Source organism: Vipera berus, assembly GCF_964194415.1.
Source record: "Vipera berus genome assembly, chromosome: 2".
NCBI classification, from domain to species: domain Eukaryota; kingdom Metazoa; phylum Chordata; class Lepidosauria; order Squamata; family Viperidae; genus Vipera; species Vipera berus.
Window position 1 is genome coordinate 192,699,823 of NC_138203.1, and position 19,117 is coordinate 192,718,939.

Sequence of the window (19,117 nt, forward strand, 5' to 3'; positions counted from 1 at the left end):
TCTACCCTAACTTATCAAGCTGTAAAAAAGAGATGGAGAGTACTTTCAGACCTGCAAGATCCCTTCCGTTAACATAACAATAAACTAGAATTAGCTTACAACAGGGTTCAGTAAAGTAGAATTAGCTCATCTGGACTACTTCCTGTCTAAGGCACCTGGAAAAGGTCAGGTGTAGAAGTGGTCCTTAACTTACAACCACAACTGAGCCCCAATTTCCTGTTGCTAAGCGAAACATATGTTAAGTGAGTTTTACCACATTTTATGACCTTTCATGACACGGTTGTTAAGTGAATTACTACAGTTGTTATTAACATGGTTGTTCAGTGAATCTGGTTTCCCCAATTGACTTTTGTTTGTCAGAAAGTCGCAAAAAAATAATCACATGACTCCAGGCCACTGCAACCGTCATAAACATGAGTCAGTTGCCAAGTATCAGAATTTTGATCACATGACTATGGAGATGGTGCAATGGTCATAAGTGTGAAAAATGGTCATTAGTGACTTTTTTCAGTGCCACTGTAAGTTCGATCACTAAATGAACTGCTATAAGTCGAGGACTACCTGTATTTTAACCACTACACCAAGCAGGCTCTAGTTAACTCATCGGACATTTAAATTTTCAAAGACCGTGGAATACTGAAGCCCTCCAGTATAGTACAAGATTGCTCTCTTAGAAAAAAGAATCCATATCTGGGCCTAATTTAGTAATTCCCTGACTGTCCTTCACATATTATTCAGGTTGTAATTCAGCACTAATACTATAACCAAATTTTATTTATCTTTTAAGTACAGGTCTAATAATAGCTTGAAAATTCCTTTTCCCGCAAACAGTGCCAAATTAAAACCCTTTTCAATTTCAGTAAGATGCCTCCATTGTGGAACAGCAGACAATTTCCTGGAGTGGAAGATATGAGTTGGACATTGCTACATACTTTGTTGACAAAACCTCTGAAGAGAAATGAAGGAAGGTATCAGTCAACTGTATTTATAAATCATAAATAAGAAAACACTGGAAGTTTGAAATTCTAAATAATCCATTAGCCACTTTTTTCCCCCTGTAACTTAATTAAAAGGATACCTTCATGTGTTATACCTTACAGATGCTGGGCTAATAACTATTCACAGCCTCTATCATAAGCTGGTGGATCACAAGAAATAAGCCAGGACTGGTTTTTTATTCCAATGATCTGAATTCACACAACATCCTAAGCCAAAACCAAACTAACAACATGACTTCTTCTGCCTGCAGGGGCCTACTACTTTCTGCACAATTCTCCAGATCAGAAAGCACTTGGTAATTGCTCACTACAAAAGCCTGGAAGTATCAAGTCACACAGAGGTGAAAAATCAAATCCTGAGAGGATCTTTATAGCTCTCTGTGTGTGCCAGACTCTCCCAAGAAGATGCCTTGTTCTTGATTTCATAAACTGAGCCACAACTTCTTACATTTGGAGGAGAAAAAAAAAGAGTAGTCCATGTTGTAAACAAAAAAATAAAGCTTAATAAACTTATATTTATGAAAATATCACTGCTCTTACACATTTGATTGGGAATAATTGATTAATTAGATCATCCCTATTCATGATCTTGACTTATGAATAATATTAAAAATACTTTTAAATTAGCAAATTAGGTAACAGCACACTTATGACCTGTTGCTCCTGCAACCCTAAGTAAGAATAAATGAAAATTTACTCTCATCTTTTCTATTTGAACTGGCTTACAAATCAAACTAATCTTTAGCATTCCTAGACTTAGCAGGGAAAGAATCCCAAATTTTAAACTGGTCTAGTGACTTCTCGTTTATCCCGCTCAAGATAGGTTAGCTGCATATTTCAGTGAAAACAATGCACAAGATCTTTTTGGTTTTCTTTAGGAATCAACACGGCAATTGTATTAGGACTCCTCTACCCTGGGGCCCCACCCTTACTCCTCGGAGCAGCAACTTTCCAAAAGCTCTTCCCACTCTGCAGCTGTACTTTCAGCCTCTTACAAAGACAGAGTGTTTCCCAGTTCACTTAAATTTTCCCTGATTTGTTTCTACTGGTCAAAACATGGAAATACAGACAAGAGTCACTCAGCAACCACTGACCAGCACGATACCCATAAAGCAGGGACAGTAAGGTGTGGCAATCGCTAACAACATTCTTCATCCTGCTCCTCATTAATCACACCCTGAGGGGTGGGCGTGGGTGAGGTTAAGGACGGTAGATTTTGATAATGTCTTTAATGACCCGTCGGCAGATTGGACAGCAGGCATTGAGCTGTTTCTTCAGTTTAAGACCACAGGTGTTGCACAGGCACATGTGTCCACAGGTATAGATCACCACATCCACCTCGTTGTCAAAGCAAACTGTGCATTCCCCGTTCTTGCTGCTTGAGGGCTCTGGAGGCGAGAACACGGGAGACACTGGAGGACTCAGAGGAGAACTTGGAGCAGTCACTACATGGGATGGAAAACGAAGGACCTGGGGTTAGAAAAGCCGCCTCCTTTTCTACAAGTCAGGCTAAAAAGGAGACATCCAAACCATTTTTCTAATGATAAAAAAAGAACCTTTTGTAAAGTAAACATTAAAGAGGCAATAAAGACAGGGGGAAAAAAAGTTAGGTCATTATACCGGAAGTGAAATCTGACTGCTGGGCAGAGGGGACAAACATCAGCCAGGCATTGGAAACCGTTGGCTAGATCAAAGTGCATTAGAACAAATGTAAGATTAATTTTATATAGCAATATAGAACGGCTTTCCTAAATAACTTTTTGTGCGCCAAAAATGTGAAATGTCATGAATGGAATTTGGGGTGGCTAATATTACATAGAATGAATGTTTGTTGCCTGGGGGGGGAGCATGGGTGCAATTTTTAACTATTATTTGTAATGATGTGTTTATAATGATAACGATATACTTGAACCAGTCTTTCAGGCAACCTAAAGATGTTTCCCACTTGCACACCCTTCTGGTGCAAAAGGATGATGATGATGACGACGATGAAATAGCATAGTCTTTTAATCCAACTGTGGCTGAGAAGACACAGACTTTGCATTTTACTCATCTATTTGGACTTTCGTACAGATTTCAATAGTGTATGATGAAGTCACGCTGAATTCTAAGTTTCACTGGATAATAGGATAGTAGCAAACAAAAAACCCTACATTCATTCCCCCCAACTTACAATAGGATAAAACAGAGCTGGAAGGTCCCTTAGAGGTCTTCTAGTCCAGCCCCCCGCTATACTGTCTCAGGCAGGTGATTGTCAAGTCTCTTCTTAAAAATCTCCAGTGATGGAGAGCCCACGATTTCTGGGGGTAAGCTGTTCCACTGGTTGATTGTCTTCACTGTCAGGAAATTTCTCCTTAGTTCCAGGTTGCTTCTCTCTTTGGTCAGTTTCCAACCGTTGTTTCTCGTCCTTCCATCTGGTGGTTTGGTGAACAACCTGGCCCCCTCTGCCTTGTGGCAGCCCCTCAGGTACTGGAGCACTGCTATCATGTCTCGCCTATTTCTTCTTTTGCTTAGACTAGCCAGGCCCAAATCCTGTAGCCGTTTTTCCTATGTTTTAGTCTCCAGGCCCCCTATCATCTTAGTTGATCTTCTTTGAATTTTTTCCAAACTCTCAACATCTTTTTTGTGATAGGGTGACCAAAATTGGCTGCAGTATATTCTAGGTATGGTCTTACCAGGGCTTTATAAAGCAGCTTCTTGTGATCTTGATTCTATGCCTCTGTTTATACAACCCAGGATTTTGTTAGCTTTTTTGGTTGCTGCTGCTCAGTCATGTTTGTAACACACGACTGTATGCACGTTTTGACAAGCATTCTTAAATGAGATGAACATATTGGAGAAAACCATACTGAATGCCTTTAAAAATGCTACAATGATTCTAAAGGTGAGAAAATATTTTCCTCCAGCCTAATAACTGGAGCACAGAAAATGCAACTGAAATATAACAATCTTCTCTCTCCCCCTCCCTCTCATTTTCCCTCCCTCTCCCACATTCCTTTGCAACTAGATTAGTAATTGAGAGGGAGATGTGATTTCCAATCTACACGGATTCTTTTATGCAGTCTCCTTCAGTGCATTGGGAAACTAAGTACATGCACATTTGCTCTCTCTTTCTGAGGATCAATCAATATTCAGGAAATCAATGAACTATCACAATATGTGAAGAACAAGTATGTCCTGGTGAAATATGACATTTACAGAGTCACCAGTTTGGCACTTTGCCATTTGCTTTTATTTCCTACCAGTAAGTTCCCTAGCACTAGTTTTGACAGATGGAGATTTTTCTGCTTAGTTGCTTGTATCCCTTAAATGTTGTTCCATAGCTCTGTCAGATCATTTTAGCTTCACTGGGCTTCTGTTGCTGCTTTTACAAAAGAAGATCTGTGCGTCACCTAAAGATGTCCAATGGGCCACTTAAAAGCAACCTCGGGAAATTTAACCTTCCTTCCTCTCAACAAAAAGTATGCCATGCTTTAGCACAATTCAGCATGCCTTCTTTCAGACAACTCAGCCCACAGAGCTTGGATTGTACTTTATTTCTTAGGGTACCGAATGTAGATATTCCCACTGCAGCGATCAGCAAACGATCCTTACCTAGGGATGATTCAGAAGCAGATGAAGACCGGTTCACGCTGAACGCCATATCCGAATCGCTGTCATATTGGGAGCCTCCAGGGGATCCTGAGGGGGAGATGGTCACAGGGCTGGATTGTACTGTGCCTGAAAAGAAAAAGTTCAGTCAGCTGTCCAAGTTTTTTTGTTTTGTTTTTTTAATCCCATTTATATCCTGCCCTTCTCCGAAGACTCAGGGCGGCTTACAATCTAAAGCACAAATCAATGTGCTTAGCACATTGGGTAGGAATCTCTCAGGAACAGGTGTCTCAATTTGAGAACTGGAAAACAACTTCTGTTTCAGCTTCCCAACAGTCTTTATAGCAAGAGTGGTTTCTAACTACATTGTGTTACTTTTTAGCAGGCTTGTCAATTAACAAGGTTAATTGATAATTAACACCCTCTACTCGAAAACAAGGTTCACTCTTCTCCTAGCTTTTGTTTTTAGGCCCAGGACTATGCTGAACTAGGAGAGACCCAAATTTTCTTTGTAAGATGAAATGGATTTTTCATTTAGCACAACCCTGATGCAAGGGAGAGATTTTCCTATTCTTCTAAAATGGCATTCTGTTATGTCCTGGTAAATAGAGACATTAATAAAATGTAGCCTCGTCTCCCCATTAACAAGGGTACATCCAAAGAAGAAGCATGCCAGCCATGATAGCTAAACAGACCCCTCCTGTTTCAGTACCTGATATTAGAGACAATAAAGAACAGGGTAGACCAGAAGTTCCATGCTTAAGTACCTAGTTCTCTTTTTTTGAGAAGAGAATGCTGATTAGGTGATCCCATGATTGATTACACATGGCAGTTCTTTCTACACTAGTAAATGCTACTCCAGAATCTGATATTTTCCAGCTGTTAAACAATCCCTTCACTTGTACTAAGTGACTTGTAAGTCCTACCTAGCAGTGGTGCCAGAGAGCAATGATAGGATTATCACAGATCCTTGCTAGCTTCTTCTGTTCTTGTACTCTGGTTGGATACAAATTCCTTCCTTTTTGCCTGAACCTAGTTTGCTGAAGGGACGCGGTGGCTCAGTGGGTTAGGATGCTGAGCTTGTCGATCAGAAGGTCGGCAGTTTGGCGGGTTGAATCCTGAGTGCCGCGTAGCAGAGTGAGCGCCTGTTACTCGTCCCAGCTTCTGCCAACCTAGCAGTTTGAAAGCACGTAAAAATGCAAGTGGAAAAATAGGGACCACTACGGTGGGAAGGTAACAGCGTTCCATGCACCTTTGGCATCTAGTCATGCCGGCCACATGACCACGGAGACATCCTCGGACAAGCGCTGGCTCTTCGGCTTTGAAACGGAGATGAGCACCGGCCCCTAGAGTCGGAAACGACTAGCACGCACATGCGGGGGAACCTTTACCTTTTACTAGTTTGCTGAACAATGGAAACTTGTGCAGACTATTTAACTTCAGTTTATAAAAAGGGGTTAAAAATACATGCTTGACAAACAAAAGATATGACAGCTGGTTCTGTCCTTTTACTTAGGTATAACAAAATAACGGAGCTGGATGGGACCTTAAAAGTCTTCTAATCCAGCCCCCTGCTCAAGCAGGAAACCCTATACGATTTCAGACAAGTGGTTGTCCAGTCTCTTACTAAAAACCTCTAGAGTTGGAGCACCCAAAAGATATAAGTTCATATTTTAACCATCTTCATACTGGTCAAATAAAAGTACAAAGCGTTTAGCCAATTGGTTGTTGCACGCTAAAACGGAAAAAGGGTGTCTCTTTTGAGCTGTAAGGCTTTTCATTGTTTCACTAACACTTCCGTGATATTATTCTGGTCACTAACTTTGATGCTACATTTACTTACCTAATATTTTCAGCTGATTGATTACACCATGGATTGAGAAGAAAACCCACAGCGATTGTGAGGTATCAACACACATCAGCATCCCACGGCTCATCCCGTTGATTCCATGATGCACTTCTCCATTTGGCAAAAGCACAAAGTTGAGGACGTCACCATGGTTGAGGACTGGGAAACCTCGGCAAACCACCCAGTACTCCTTGCGATCCAGAAGAAAATCTGGATCTGCTGGGAGCTCATTAGTCCGTAAAGTACCGGGATCACAGGAAGTGATACCAAAGGTGAGGGCCCCGTAATATGGCAAGCCCAGGTGTCCCACTTCCACAAATAAGCTTTCGCCGATGTGCAAAGGTCGATCAGAAAACACCAAGGTCCTGTTGCTTTCCTGCCAGTTGGTGCAGCCGGACATACGATCCTGAGAAAAGTTAACATCAGGCCCATGAGTAGGGTGGAAATGAAGATCTGTGTCTAGAAAGGCAGGCACAACTTGGCCAAGCTGCCTCCTGTTTGGGCAGCAGGGGATTGTATGGTTATCGGTGGGCAGCCCAGGCATACGGCTCAAATTCAGATTCGCAATTTTGGCAACCACTTGATTGTTCTCCAGCTCATTGTTGTTAAAATTGGCCGAATCGTGGTTGCTCTGAGGAAGGCAAGTGCTGAGTCGTGCGTTGCTCAGACGGGTGGAGGTCATGGTCTCTGCAAACATGCTATCTGTAAAGTGAAGCCAAGATTACAGATAAGCTACAAGCGGTGTCCCATTCAGACTATTGTTCTGAGCTCTGTTATGATTCTTTTTACTTTAGCCCATTTTGAGTAGGTTATTAATAGTTTCAGCTCTAATTTCGTCATACATAAATGTCAGAAGCAGTGTTTTATACCAGCCCTTCTGAGTTTTCATAGTTACAGACTAAACCAGTTTGTTCTAGTGGTTAAGATTGCAGTCTAGAAACTGTTAAGCCCCTGAATCTTAATCTGATTTTAGCCAGCTGGGTGAGCTAGTCTCTCTCTCTCTGAGCCCATCTCACCTCACAGGGTGGTTGTTGTGGGGAAAACAGGAGGAGGAAGGAATATTAGATAAGTTCACCACCTTGAGTTGCTCTTAAAAATAATAAAGGCAGACAGTAAATTAAAAAAGAAAAAGCATGATGGAAGTATAGAATTTAAAAAACAGCAGACTTGGGGGTCTGATCTTTTTTGAATTCCAGTTCCCATCAATCCTAATTTTCCTTCGACGTGGCACGGACAGATATTGATAGATGTTTTTTATGATATTATTTTTATATTCGCATTTGTTCTTTTTATGTTTTCTATTTTATTTACTATTGTCTGCTGCCTCGAGTCACCTTTGGTGAGATGGGCAGCTATATAAATTTGATAAAGAAAGGAAGAAATGAATAAAAATAACTTGTAGTTCAAACATACTTGGAGGCTGAGGTTCATATGTTAGCTATCCTTGCATTAAATTAAACCCCACTAAGTCTATTTAGTAATAATTTCCCAATTCATTCATGTAGTTCAGTATATTATTAGCGTTCTTTTCAGGAGTCCTTGCAGCTCCCTTCTTTTTCAGCCATAAAAAAGAGTGTATCAAGAGAAAGTCCATTCCTTTTTACTGATTTCCCTCCCTCAAACTTGCAGTGTATTTTTTTTTAAAAAAACCCTTTCCTATCTTCCTCTGCCTTTGTCACTACCACTTTAATTCACCAAAGAGAAACAAGAAAACATTTAATCATCTTACAGATCATTAATAATCTATTGGGTAATATGTTGCACATTAAAGCAGCAATTGTGAACTTCAAGCACACTAGATACTTTGTTATTGACAGGCCAGGTGAGCAAGCAAGAGACTCTCCCAGAATTACTCACATCTGATAACTTCAGATGTCAAGAAAAAGGATGTTTCTTATCCAAAAGCAATAAAACTGAAGCAGGCTGCTCCACAGCAAGCCATTCTTTTCACTCTAAGTTGTCACAGCTGAGAAAGAGGGAGGAGGCACATTGAAATTGTGTACTAATTTGCCAGAGGTTTAGGGTGCTTCTAGAACAGGGGTAGGCAACCTCGGCTCTTTTATGACTCGTGGACTTCAACTCCCAGAATTCCTGAGTCAGCCTTGCTGAGGGGAAAGGGAGAGGTTTCCAAGCTGAGCCGTGCTGATTCAGGAATTCTGGGAGTTAAAGTCCATGAGTCATAAAAGAGCCAAGGTTGCCTACCCCTGTTCTAGAACATGGGTCTTCAAACTTGGCCCTTTTAATTCCTCAGCATGCTGGCTGAGGAATTCTGGGAGTTGAAGTCCACAAGTCATAAAAGGGCCAAGTTTGAAGACCCCTGTTCTAATAGAACTACAAAGCAAAAGACATTGTGCAGCATTTTAGCTTTCCTTCCCTTTTCAACTTGTTTCTTCCTCTTTCATTAGTGGTCAGAAAAATGTTGCAAGGCACTATGGAAAAAACAGGGTAGCTGCAAAATGCAAGACTACAATTTCTGGCTCGCTTGTCCATTTCCATTTTTTAGACAAGGCACAATGAAAGCCTTGTCTGGAAGCATGCTCAGCTCTCTAATTTTAGGCCACTCTATGCAAATCACAGCATGATTTGTGGAAATAATATGGAGAATGCATGAGTCCTACTTGTGGATGACCTAAACCGGAGATAGGATAGGGCGGTGCTGAGTCTTAATTTCTCAGTGGTTCTTGATAAAATCAATCATGGTATCCTCTTGAACTTGCTAAAGGGAAAGAGGGACACTGAGTTATTGTGGTTTTCTTCCTTTCTCTGCAGCTGGTTCCAATTAGTATTAATTGGAGGGAAGAAGTTGAGCCTAAAACTTTTGATTTGTGAGGTTTCTCAAAGCTCAATGTTTTAGTTCCTCTTAGTCCAGAATACAGTACCATTCTGCACAAGCAGTGATGGGGAAGTCTTGCTGTGGCAGTATAACAATCCTGGTATGTGAGCTATAATGGTTACCAGTTGGCTTCTAGGGCAATTCAAGATGCTGGATATTGCCTATAAAGCCCTATATTACATAGGACGTAGCTACTGAGAACCACCTGGCTCCTATAATATCTACCTGTTCTATGCTGTGACAGACTTGGCTTGCTTCAAGTCTTTTTGATTAAACAATGAACTAGTTCAGGGGTAGGCAACCTCGGCTCTTTTATGACTCATGGACTTCAACTCCCAGAATGCCTGAGTCAGCTATGCTGACTCAGGCATTCTGGGAGTTGAAGTCCATGAGTCATAAAAGAGCCGAGGTTGCCTACCCCTGAACTAGTGAGACTCATAAAGTGGACCTTCTCTACTGCACCTACCCTTTGGAATAGCATCCTTGTAGAGATATGCAGCTGGTCCCAGCTAGCTGGCCTTCAAATGTTCTTTAAAAACCAGATGGCCTAAAAATTACATCCTACATAGAATCAGAATATGATAGACCCAAGTATATTATCATCATGTTATGCCAATATGTATTCTTTCTTTTTAATACAACTCCACAAAGTAGGAAGAGAAAAAAGAATAAAAATAATGTTTTTTTCAATTTCTATTCCTTTTACAAAAAGCATTGGAATAGAAGATGAACTCTGGAAAATAAAGTAACTCAGATCTACTCTTTTGAACTGCCCAAGGCCTGATACTGTGTTGTTACTTGGAAAATGTATGACTCTTGAAGAAATGGACAGGACCTTGTGACTGTTATTCCAGTGATCTGTTTATTAGCTCCATGTGTCTCCTGATTGGTAAAAGCTTCCTGGGATGTGATATAGTTGGATCCATGTGGTGGTAAATTCATGTTTAAGAAAGGGGGTAAGGATCCGTATCTTTGGGGTAAAGCTGTTGAGGTCATCAGAATGTAAGTAGTCCTTAACATATTGCTGGTTGCTTAGCAACCATTCAAAATTAGGACAAATCTCCATAGGACTACTTATAGCACAGATTCAAAATTATGATAGGTGTTTGCAGTGGCCCACATTTATGGACATTTGCAAAGTCCCATAGTCACATGACCACAATTTATAGGGAGGGGTGGTTGGTTTTTTTGCCAAAAACTGGAATTTACTTCTGGTTTCTGGGGAAAAAAATTCATTGTAGACAATGGATTCATTTAACAGCTGCTGCAAGAAATTCGTAAAATCAGATGCTTTCACATGGTGATCTGCTTAACAACCAGCATGATTTACATTCATAAGTTGAGTGCTACCTGTACAGATTCACAGGACTCTGGAAAGAATTTATTATCTGGACTTGTTTCAGTGCTGGGGCGTAATATGGAGGCAGCACTGATCGCACTGGTTGATGATTTTTGACAGAACTGGGAAGTATGAAGAGTGTTTATCACGATTATTCTTCATCTTTCACTATCTTTTCTACCTAGGTGCAGATCTTACTTAGAAGCATGACAGGTCTGGAATGTAATTGGAGACTCTTAAGTAGCCTTTAAAGCAGATAACAGATAAAAAGTCTGCATTGCAGAAGAAGGAAGAGGACAGTCACAGTCCTTCCCTGGACCAAGATGCAAACAGCTAGTATCTTGGGGAGTCGAAGGATGAGCAAAATAATTTTTATTTCATGTACATGGCCTCAACAGTCACTGGCATACATGATTCCAAAAGCTAAAGCGTGACTGAAACTAAGAGCAAACATTTGCAACCTTACTACAAAATAGAAACATGTTATGAAGGAACAATACAAGCATTAAGCCTTTGCCCACACAGATTTATTATTGTTTGATTTAGTGAAAAATTCAAATTGGTCATATTAGAGAACAGAAAGACAGATTTCCATAGGACTTCTTAAGAGGATATTTGTTTGTATTCTGCTTTTTTTTCCTCTGGAGTTCAATACTTCCTTTGAGGAACCTTGTATTAAGTGTGCAGGTTGCTGTTATATGCATGCTCAGGAGATCATAGCAATGAAGGCTTCCTATATTCAACTCACTGGGCTTGCGTGAAGGCTGGATTACTAAATGCCATCCAGACTTCCAGGCTAAGATAGCCTGCTGAATGAGGTATTTGGGATCTTTCCAGTCCCTTAATGATGGCTCCTCTTCAGGTCATCTGGTCGAGCAAGAGGAGAGAGGATGGCTTAGAATGATGGAGTCACCATCATACTGTAGTACAGCCCAATTACCACTTCTGGAGGGGTACAACAGGGACTTTTTGGGTGAACATTTTTCTCCATAGCCCCTTGCTTGAACCAGCCCAGTTTTTAGCATTTCTTTTGTCAGCTTGGTTAGCAGCATCGGATTTTGTCTAATTCTGTTCTAATGGGAAGACAGATAGAGTCTATCTTTTTTTTTCCAACAGGTAAAAAAAAACCAAAACACCCAAATGCTAATTTTTGCTTGGAAAATAGTCAACAAGAATTTTGCAAGGCTTTTTTCTGTGAAATGGAAGTGAATACATCTAGGTTGCATTCACAACATGTTCAACCAGGTCAGAGAGAAGCCTACTTCTGCACAACACTCTAAACTTCACTAGTTTTAATTTCACTTAATTTTTGTGGCTTAATATTGGGTGAATCCAGGCCACTTCACTAGTTTACGGTCAACGTAAACCTAGGAAAAGGATTATTTTTTTAAAAAAATGTGTTGGGTAAACCATGTTTCAGCACAGTGAAAGAATTGAGCCAGAAGTGACCTAACGAAAATGAAAATGAAGAACTTGGTATCTGCAATTTACATTTTCAAACAAGTAGCAGCTTCACTTTGAAATGCCTTTTTTCAAGAAGCTAACTGAGAGAATGAGACTGTTCACCTTGTGAGCAAAGGCCAGCTCAAGAAACTATATGGCACTGGAACCATAAATTGAATGCCCTACTTTTTTATCAGTTAATATTTTCTGACATTTCTAACTTCCTACTTCAATCAAAATGTAAACCACCACCACCACCACCCACCCACACACACACACACACACAACGGACAAACTGCAGCTATCTTATTTCAAAGTTCAGAAATTCAATTTGCCTTCCTGACCAGCATATAACAGTTGCTGTTTTTTTTAAGATCAGCAGATAGAAGGATACACCTACCTAGTATTTGCACTTCATGAGTGATTCCATAGACATCTATCAGTGCCCAGAGAGGACCGGAGACTTTGACGCCGCAGTGAAACAGAATTGGCTCTTCTTCATTAACGCTGTAGAAAACTCTCCCATGGCGATCAACCCAGAATGCCAGGACATTGTCCCTTAGTGCAAACCTCTCTGGCAGAGCTTTAGCCCAGAAGCCTGGTCGGGTTACCAGGTCTGGACAGGCATATTTTGGAATGTCACCGGCATTCATCTGTGAGGGATCATGAGTTGTGAAGCCAAAACGCAATGCCCCACTCCAGCCATGGTGCACAGATACCAGCTTCAGACGCACTTTCTCATAGAGGTGAATAGGACGGTTAGTGAATGTGACCCCATTGCAGAAACTGTTCCTTCGGATGGCCTTCCGAGAATGGGTATCCAGGCGGATGTTTTTTCCTTTGGCCTGGAAGTGGAATCGTGGAGGCTCAGTAATGGTGAGGACAGATCGCCTCTCATGGTTACCATTGGGCAAGGTGTAATAAGGCCTGTGGGATACGGAACGAGCTTGATGACTGGTCTCTGCAAAAAGGAGGAGGAAAAACGCAGTTGTTTAGAAGTAGCTCATAAAAATCATTCTAAGATAGGCTGCAGCCCTCCGTTTAGTGCGTTGCAAGCTCTTTGCTTCAGGAACAAGAAATTAAATAAATAAAAGCGGACATCCTCTTATTTCTTTTATTTGCAAGATTCCTTGTATTTTTGCAATTTTATTTTTTCTAAGTTAGAAAGGCTACATTTCAAGAACAATATGTAACTTGAATCAGATTGTAATGCTGCTAACTAAAGATTGCTATTGAAGTAGCACAAGTTAGTAATGGTGTAATTGATGGGACATTCTATTGTGGACTTTATCAATTTATTGCTGCATAGTAGTGGTCCCCAACCACTGGCAGTGATGGCGTCAGCAACGGCGGTGGCAGGGATGGTTTTGCACGTGCACCCGCCGCTTGTGCAAATGGAGCTCTACGCGCTAGAATGCTGCTTGCGGGACCTGATCCACAGACCGATACCAGTTTGCAGACCAGGAATTGGGGACCCCTGCTATATAGCATTTACAGAGACACTGTTTGATCAGCTATTCTGGTTTTCAAATAACTATAGGAAATTGATTTGCTGAACAATTGTTTCTAGATTATGAAATATTCGAGGCAGTTGCTAAATAATCACCAACCACCACTTCAGCCTTCAGAAGTCAGGGATGTCTTTAGTTCTGTATGCAAGGATTTTCTGTGTGCTACCCAAAAGAAGACTTGTCTGATTTAAAAGAGGAAGAAAGAAATGTAAAAGAGAGTTGTGATGCACGTTACATGCCGTTCTTCTTATGACCCTCAAAAACCGTGGCTGGATCAAGGAAGACACATGCTCTTTGAAGTGCTTTAAACCACTAAAGCTATTTTCAACTTACGTACTCCAAAGCAGAAAGGAAATTTGGTGATTCTGAAACAATGGAACATGCTATTCTATTTCAAGGGATATTTTTTTTATCATGCAAGTATTCATCTCCTTCAGGATATCATGTCCAAGAATTAGTCCACAGACATTAATTCATTTAGCGGCAACAGTTGTTTCAGGCCAAACAACTAAGCATTTACCCCATCTAATCAGTGCAAAAGTCCAGGAGGAGCACAGCTTTTTAAAGGAGGTACCTACTTACTCTGATGAACTTTTCCAATTCTGGATCCAAAGTGCAATACAATCCTACAGAGAACTGATGCTTAATATTTCCACTTTATTGTAACAATCTATACTGCAAGGAATAAATATGTCCTAACTAAACTCTTGTTTTGATCAGCCTGCATCCTACAACTATATCTAATCCTACCACATATTTGTATTTTTGGGACACCTGTTAAATACCTAAGAGATAGGGGGTAAATATATCCCCATTGTTACGAAAAACCTTTCTGTTCTTGTGGGACAGATTTGTTGTATATGTTTTACTGATTCCCAGTTGATCACCATTTTTGTGAACATATGCAGAAATTTGACCAATTGCATCCTTATCCCTCTTAGAAGCCAAGGTTGTCTGTTGTGTCACTCACTGAAAATATCACCATGTCCTAGAACAGGGGTAGGCAACCTTGGCTCTTTTCTGACTCGTGGACTTCAACTCCCAGAATTCCTGAGCCAGAACATGCTGAGGGGAAAAGGAGAGGTTTCCAAGCTGAGCCGTTCTGGCTCAGGAATTCTGGGAGTTGAAGTCCACGAGTCATAAAAGAGCCAAGGTTGCCTACCCCTGTGCTAGACCTAAACCTTCCTTGTGTACTATCTATATATCATGGCATGTATATCATCTGAACTTTGATTCCTCCTATTTTACAATTCAGCGGATTGGATTCTATCACACTTCAGATCCAAGGTCAAGAAGGGCCCTCCGGCTTCTTAAAAGCAATTCAAAAGAGCTGACTATGCAGCTAAATGGAATTTTTAATAAATGTGTACATAACAAAAAGACAGCATCTCCTCTTTTCCAGTCAAAAAGTGAAGGGCCTCATAAAATGTTTCATTCAACTTTATCAACCGGTATCCTTACTCTTTCCTGCCTGATGCCTTTCCCTCATCAGCTCCATAAACATTTTCAAACTTATAATTTACTTCATCTATCACATATTATTATCACATTAATTTAGCTTTCTATAATATCAGCTTGGCAAACAAGGAAATTATGTGCCTTATAGAAATATTACACTTCCTCATTTTTCATAGGAATAAAGCAGTCCTTCACCAGATATGCCTTCTTCCAAAATCCATATTGACATTCCAACTGATTCAGGACTTTTCATTACCTATCATTTTCCCCAGTCTCTTGATGTTAGAGATTGCTTACCTTCTATCCAGGTCAAACAATTAAACAGCATTTAATTTTGGCTAAGGCCCATCTAAAACACTGGGTCCCTTTCCCCAATGTATTCCAAATGGAGAAATTGTTAAACTTTGCTAATAAAATAGCTAGTTATCCGTGTGTATGAATTACAGAGATCAGGATGAAAAATAGGTTACTTTTGTGCTAATGAAATTCTTTGATAAATCTTCTGTGAATTTATGCAATCTATGCATTTACTACATTTAGTTTCAATTAATCTCACATTCCTTCTGAGTTTCTAAATTCTTGGAAATTGAGCTATATCTAACCATGCTTGTTATGCACAAAGAATGGGGCTCTTACCAAAACTCTATGAACTATAGAAGATTCAGAAGAGGCTGTCTGCAGATGCAAATATGTGAGTTCACAAAAGAATACTCAAATAATTAATTAGTTACAGGTAAATAACCAGTTCTTTTTCAGATCTTGTACTTCAATATAAATAGTATGAATTATTCCTCATCTGATTGTTACAACATTTAAATATGTATATCTAATGCCAATCCTGAACTATGTTTTAAAATATCCAGAAATCAAGCTACGTGAAGCAGTCCAGTACATGTGAGACCTGATAAAAAAAATTGGCTGCTATGAAACTGTTTTTGTATGTTTCCAACTTATGACTTTGCCTTGTGACAGGAACACTGTAATGGCAAGTATTCAGCAATTATTTCCACTATTTGTAATGAATGACGCACACCATCTAAGACAAGATTAAAGATTTGTTTGTATACCTGAGAGCCATATATTCCTAATATTGCAAGGTAGAGAAAAATGCTAATAAAAAATTGGTGACTCTGGAAATGAGCATATTTTTCTGTGTATCAGTTTTTTAAAATATGGGAATATCACTCAAGCATTTGGTGCCATTTCTGATATGCAGTGTGAAATAGTTGTTCCACTTTATAATTCTAATTCTTTCAGTTCTTCAGCTTCAGCTTGTTATTTATACAAAACAAGGAAACCATCTCACAGTTTATGTTGGGATAAATGAGAAAAGAAAAATGCTGCCATTGCTGTTCCAAGAAATTATGTAGACGTACTACTTATTCTTCTCTTTCCCCACCCTCCAATATTGTATAGTATCAATGACACAAACAAGGAAAACAAAACTTCACAAAGTTATATTTAATTTACCGGAATTGATGGGGGACTCCACCCAGTGCTATACAATGCAACCACTCTTCCATTACTTCAACATTTCAAGTACGCAAAAGTCACCTAATTCTACAAAGCAGATGGGAGTATAACACAAATGTCAATTAAAGCATGTTATTTAAAACATTTCAATTTCTTCATGCTCTATTGCTTCTGTTGAGCAATCAAAGTGGTAGACAGCATAAAAAGAAAATATCGCAAGATAATAATGCCATTTAAAAACATCAAAACAAATATTACAGTCAGCTAACAATGTAACATCTGTTGAAAGTGATATGTCTTTAGAGACTGCATAAATACTGAAAACGTGAACCTCTTGAAGGAAAGTTCTCATAACCTGAGACCAATACAGGAGAAGGGACAGACCCGTCCTAGAAATTCAAAAGCCTCGGAGAGTGGGGCATTTCCAGGAGGCCTTTCCTACCACTCTGAAAAACCAGACAAGTTGTAACAGGTGAGCTAGCCCACTGAAGTTTTTGCCCTATTGAATTTAGTCCAGGAGTAGTGTTACAGTGGGTCATTGGAGGTTATGTGGGCAATGATAACCCACTTTTTGAAGAATAGAATTTTGTTTCAATAACATTTTATCAACTCACACATGAAATAACTTTAATTCCAGAGGACATATATTAAGTGGGGAAAAAGTGACAATTTCAAATACTGGGGATTACCAGTTAAAGAAAACAACCTCCAAATATTGACCCATTAGTAACTTTAATTTCTGATTTTAAGTGGGGTTTAATATGGTTTTAAGGAAGTTATTGCTTTTATTAACTTTTCTATTTGTGCTATTGATTTTGTTGTTTGGTTTAATTATGTGAGCCATCTAAAGTCACAAATGAGATGGGGAGCTGGCTATTCAAATCAAATCAAAAATAAATTCAACAGCCACTAAAATATATTAGGTGAATTTTCAGAGAAATCAGGAAGATCCAAGTAGTTTCAATGTCCCTGGCTCATGTCCTTTCTAAGTGTTATCGTCAAACCTAGACGCTATTTTTGTTCATCTCTGGGTACATCCAGTTATTTTTTCAGATTTCCAGGCAATTTTATATAAAGCCTATAAAGCCCTACATGGCTTAGGTCTGGGATATTTGCAGGACCGTCTGCTGCCAGGAACGACTGCCTATTGCCCTGTGTGCTCACACAGGGAGGGCCTCCTCAGGGTGCCGTCAGCCAGACAATGTCGACTGGCGACCCCCAGGGGGAGGGCCTTCTCTGTGGGGGCACCTGCCCTTTGGAATCAACTCCCCTTGGAGCTCCGGATGTCCCCGGATCTCCGTTCTTTTCGTCGTGACCTTAAAACATGGCTTTTTCAACAGGTCGACCTGGACTGATGGAAGGGAGGTTTCCTTAATTTTGCTTTATTGTGTTTTTAATTGGACTATTTATGGGACAATTTGATTTAATACCTTTTAATGTTTGTATTTTGTGTTTTTTATTGTTGTTAGCCGCCCTGAGTCCTTTGGGAGATAGGGCAGCATACAAATCCAATCAATCAATCAATCAATCAATAAATAAATAAATTTTGTGGCATTTATCTCTTTCTGTGAAAACAGCCCAAGGATACAATACTCTGCCTAAAATTCTGCGCATAAATCCACTAAGAACAGTCAGGTTTATTTTCAAATTAGCAATATGATCTCTCCAGTGATAGATAAAGCAGACCCAATCCATAGCTCTACCTCTCAGGAGACCATTTGGGTACTTCCATAATGTAAACATGCAGCCAAAGAGTATCGATGAAACTTTTTCAAATGCAGTAAAATGAGTTTTTATGCTTAACAGATCTAAATGAATAAACGGGAAGAAAGCTTATGCAAGGCTGGAGATTCAGTCAGAAGCCCTGAGGGGTCTTAATAATTGACAACTTTCTATAAAAGAAAACATTTCAGCCACAACCTGGGAATTTCACCGACTTTATATTAACACCTAACCGCCTAACTACGTGGCAGACATGAAGAGGTGGAAAAACACCTGCTCTTTCAATGTTCTTTCTTTTTTTTAAATAATAGTTGTTGCAATAGCAAAAGCACACAATTTTATCTGTAACGATAAAATTGATAAACAGAGGCAAGAGTTCTAAGGTATTAACTTTTCCTTATATTTACCGTCAGAGAAAAGAGATATGGAGAAAAAAGAAAGACAGAGAAATACTACTTTGTAGTCTTAGTACTCTAATGAATGGTAAGCTACAGATAGGCTTAACAGGAAATACCCTCTGGCACTTGAATAGCGGAAGTTTTAATCATAAATTTGTGTAAGACTATGATAAAGCCAAACAGTCCTGAATCAAAGGCCGTACGTACATTAAAGTCGTAAACAGTGCTTTATGACTGAGTTGCAACTGATTTTCACTTCTGGTACAGTAACCTCAATTCAGTATAGCTTGTGTGCTTTCACAAACCTAAACCACATTTAATACCACTAGAAGGAAACAATTTGCATCTTCTCCTTAGATGTTTAAAGTGGCACCTTTCTCTAAAATGGCTCTCCTTCTCCTCTGTAAGAGATGACAAGTATGGTGCTAATGTCAGATGGTGTGGCTCCAGTGCCATGGCGAAGGAGGAGGGATTTAATGGGAAATGTTTTAAGAAATATAAC

The 19,117-nt window shown here is 39.7% G+C and overlaps 1 protein-coding gene across 1 annotated transcript; it reads right to left on the reverse strand.

Annotated features, from left to right (window-relative positions):
- Window positions 1-1,493: 1,493 nt before the first annotated feature.
- Window positions 1,494-15,285, reverse strand: NEURL1B (neuralized E3 ubiquitin protein ligase 1B; the record flags this gene model as incomplete). The annotated part of the gene is made up of 5 exons (XM_081319029.1): window positions 1,494-2,443; window positions 4,593-4,718; window positions 6,433-7,140; window positions 12,454-13,014; window positions 15,279-15,285. The coding sequence occupies 5 exons, from the start codon at window positions 15,283-15,285 to the stop codon at window positions 2,199-2,201; spliced, it is 1,647 nt and encodes a 548-aa protein (XP_081175155.1). The 3' UTR covers window positions 1,494-2,198.
- Between the last annotated feature and the right edge of the window lie 3,832 nt (window positions 15,286-19,117).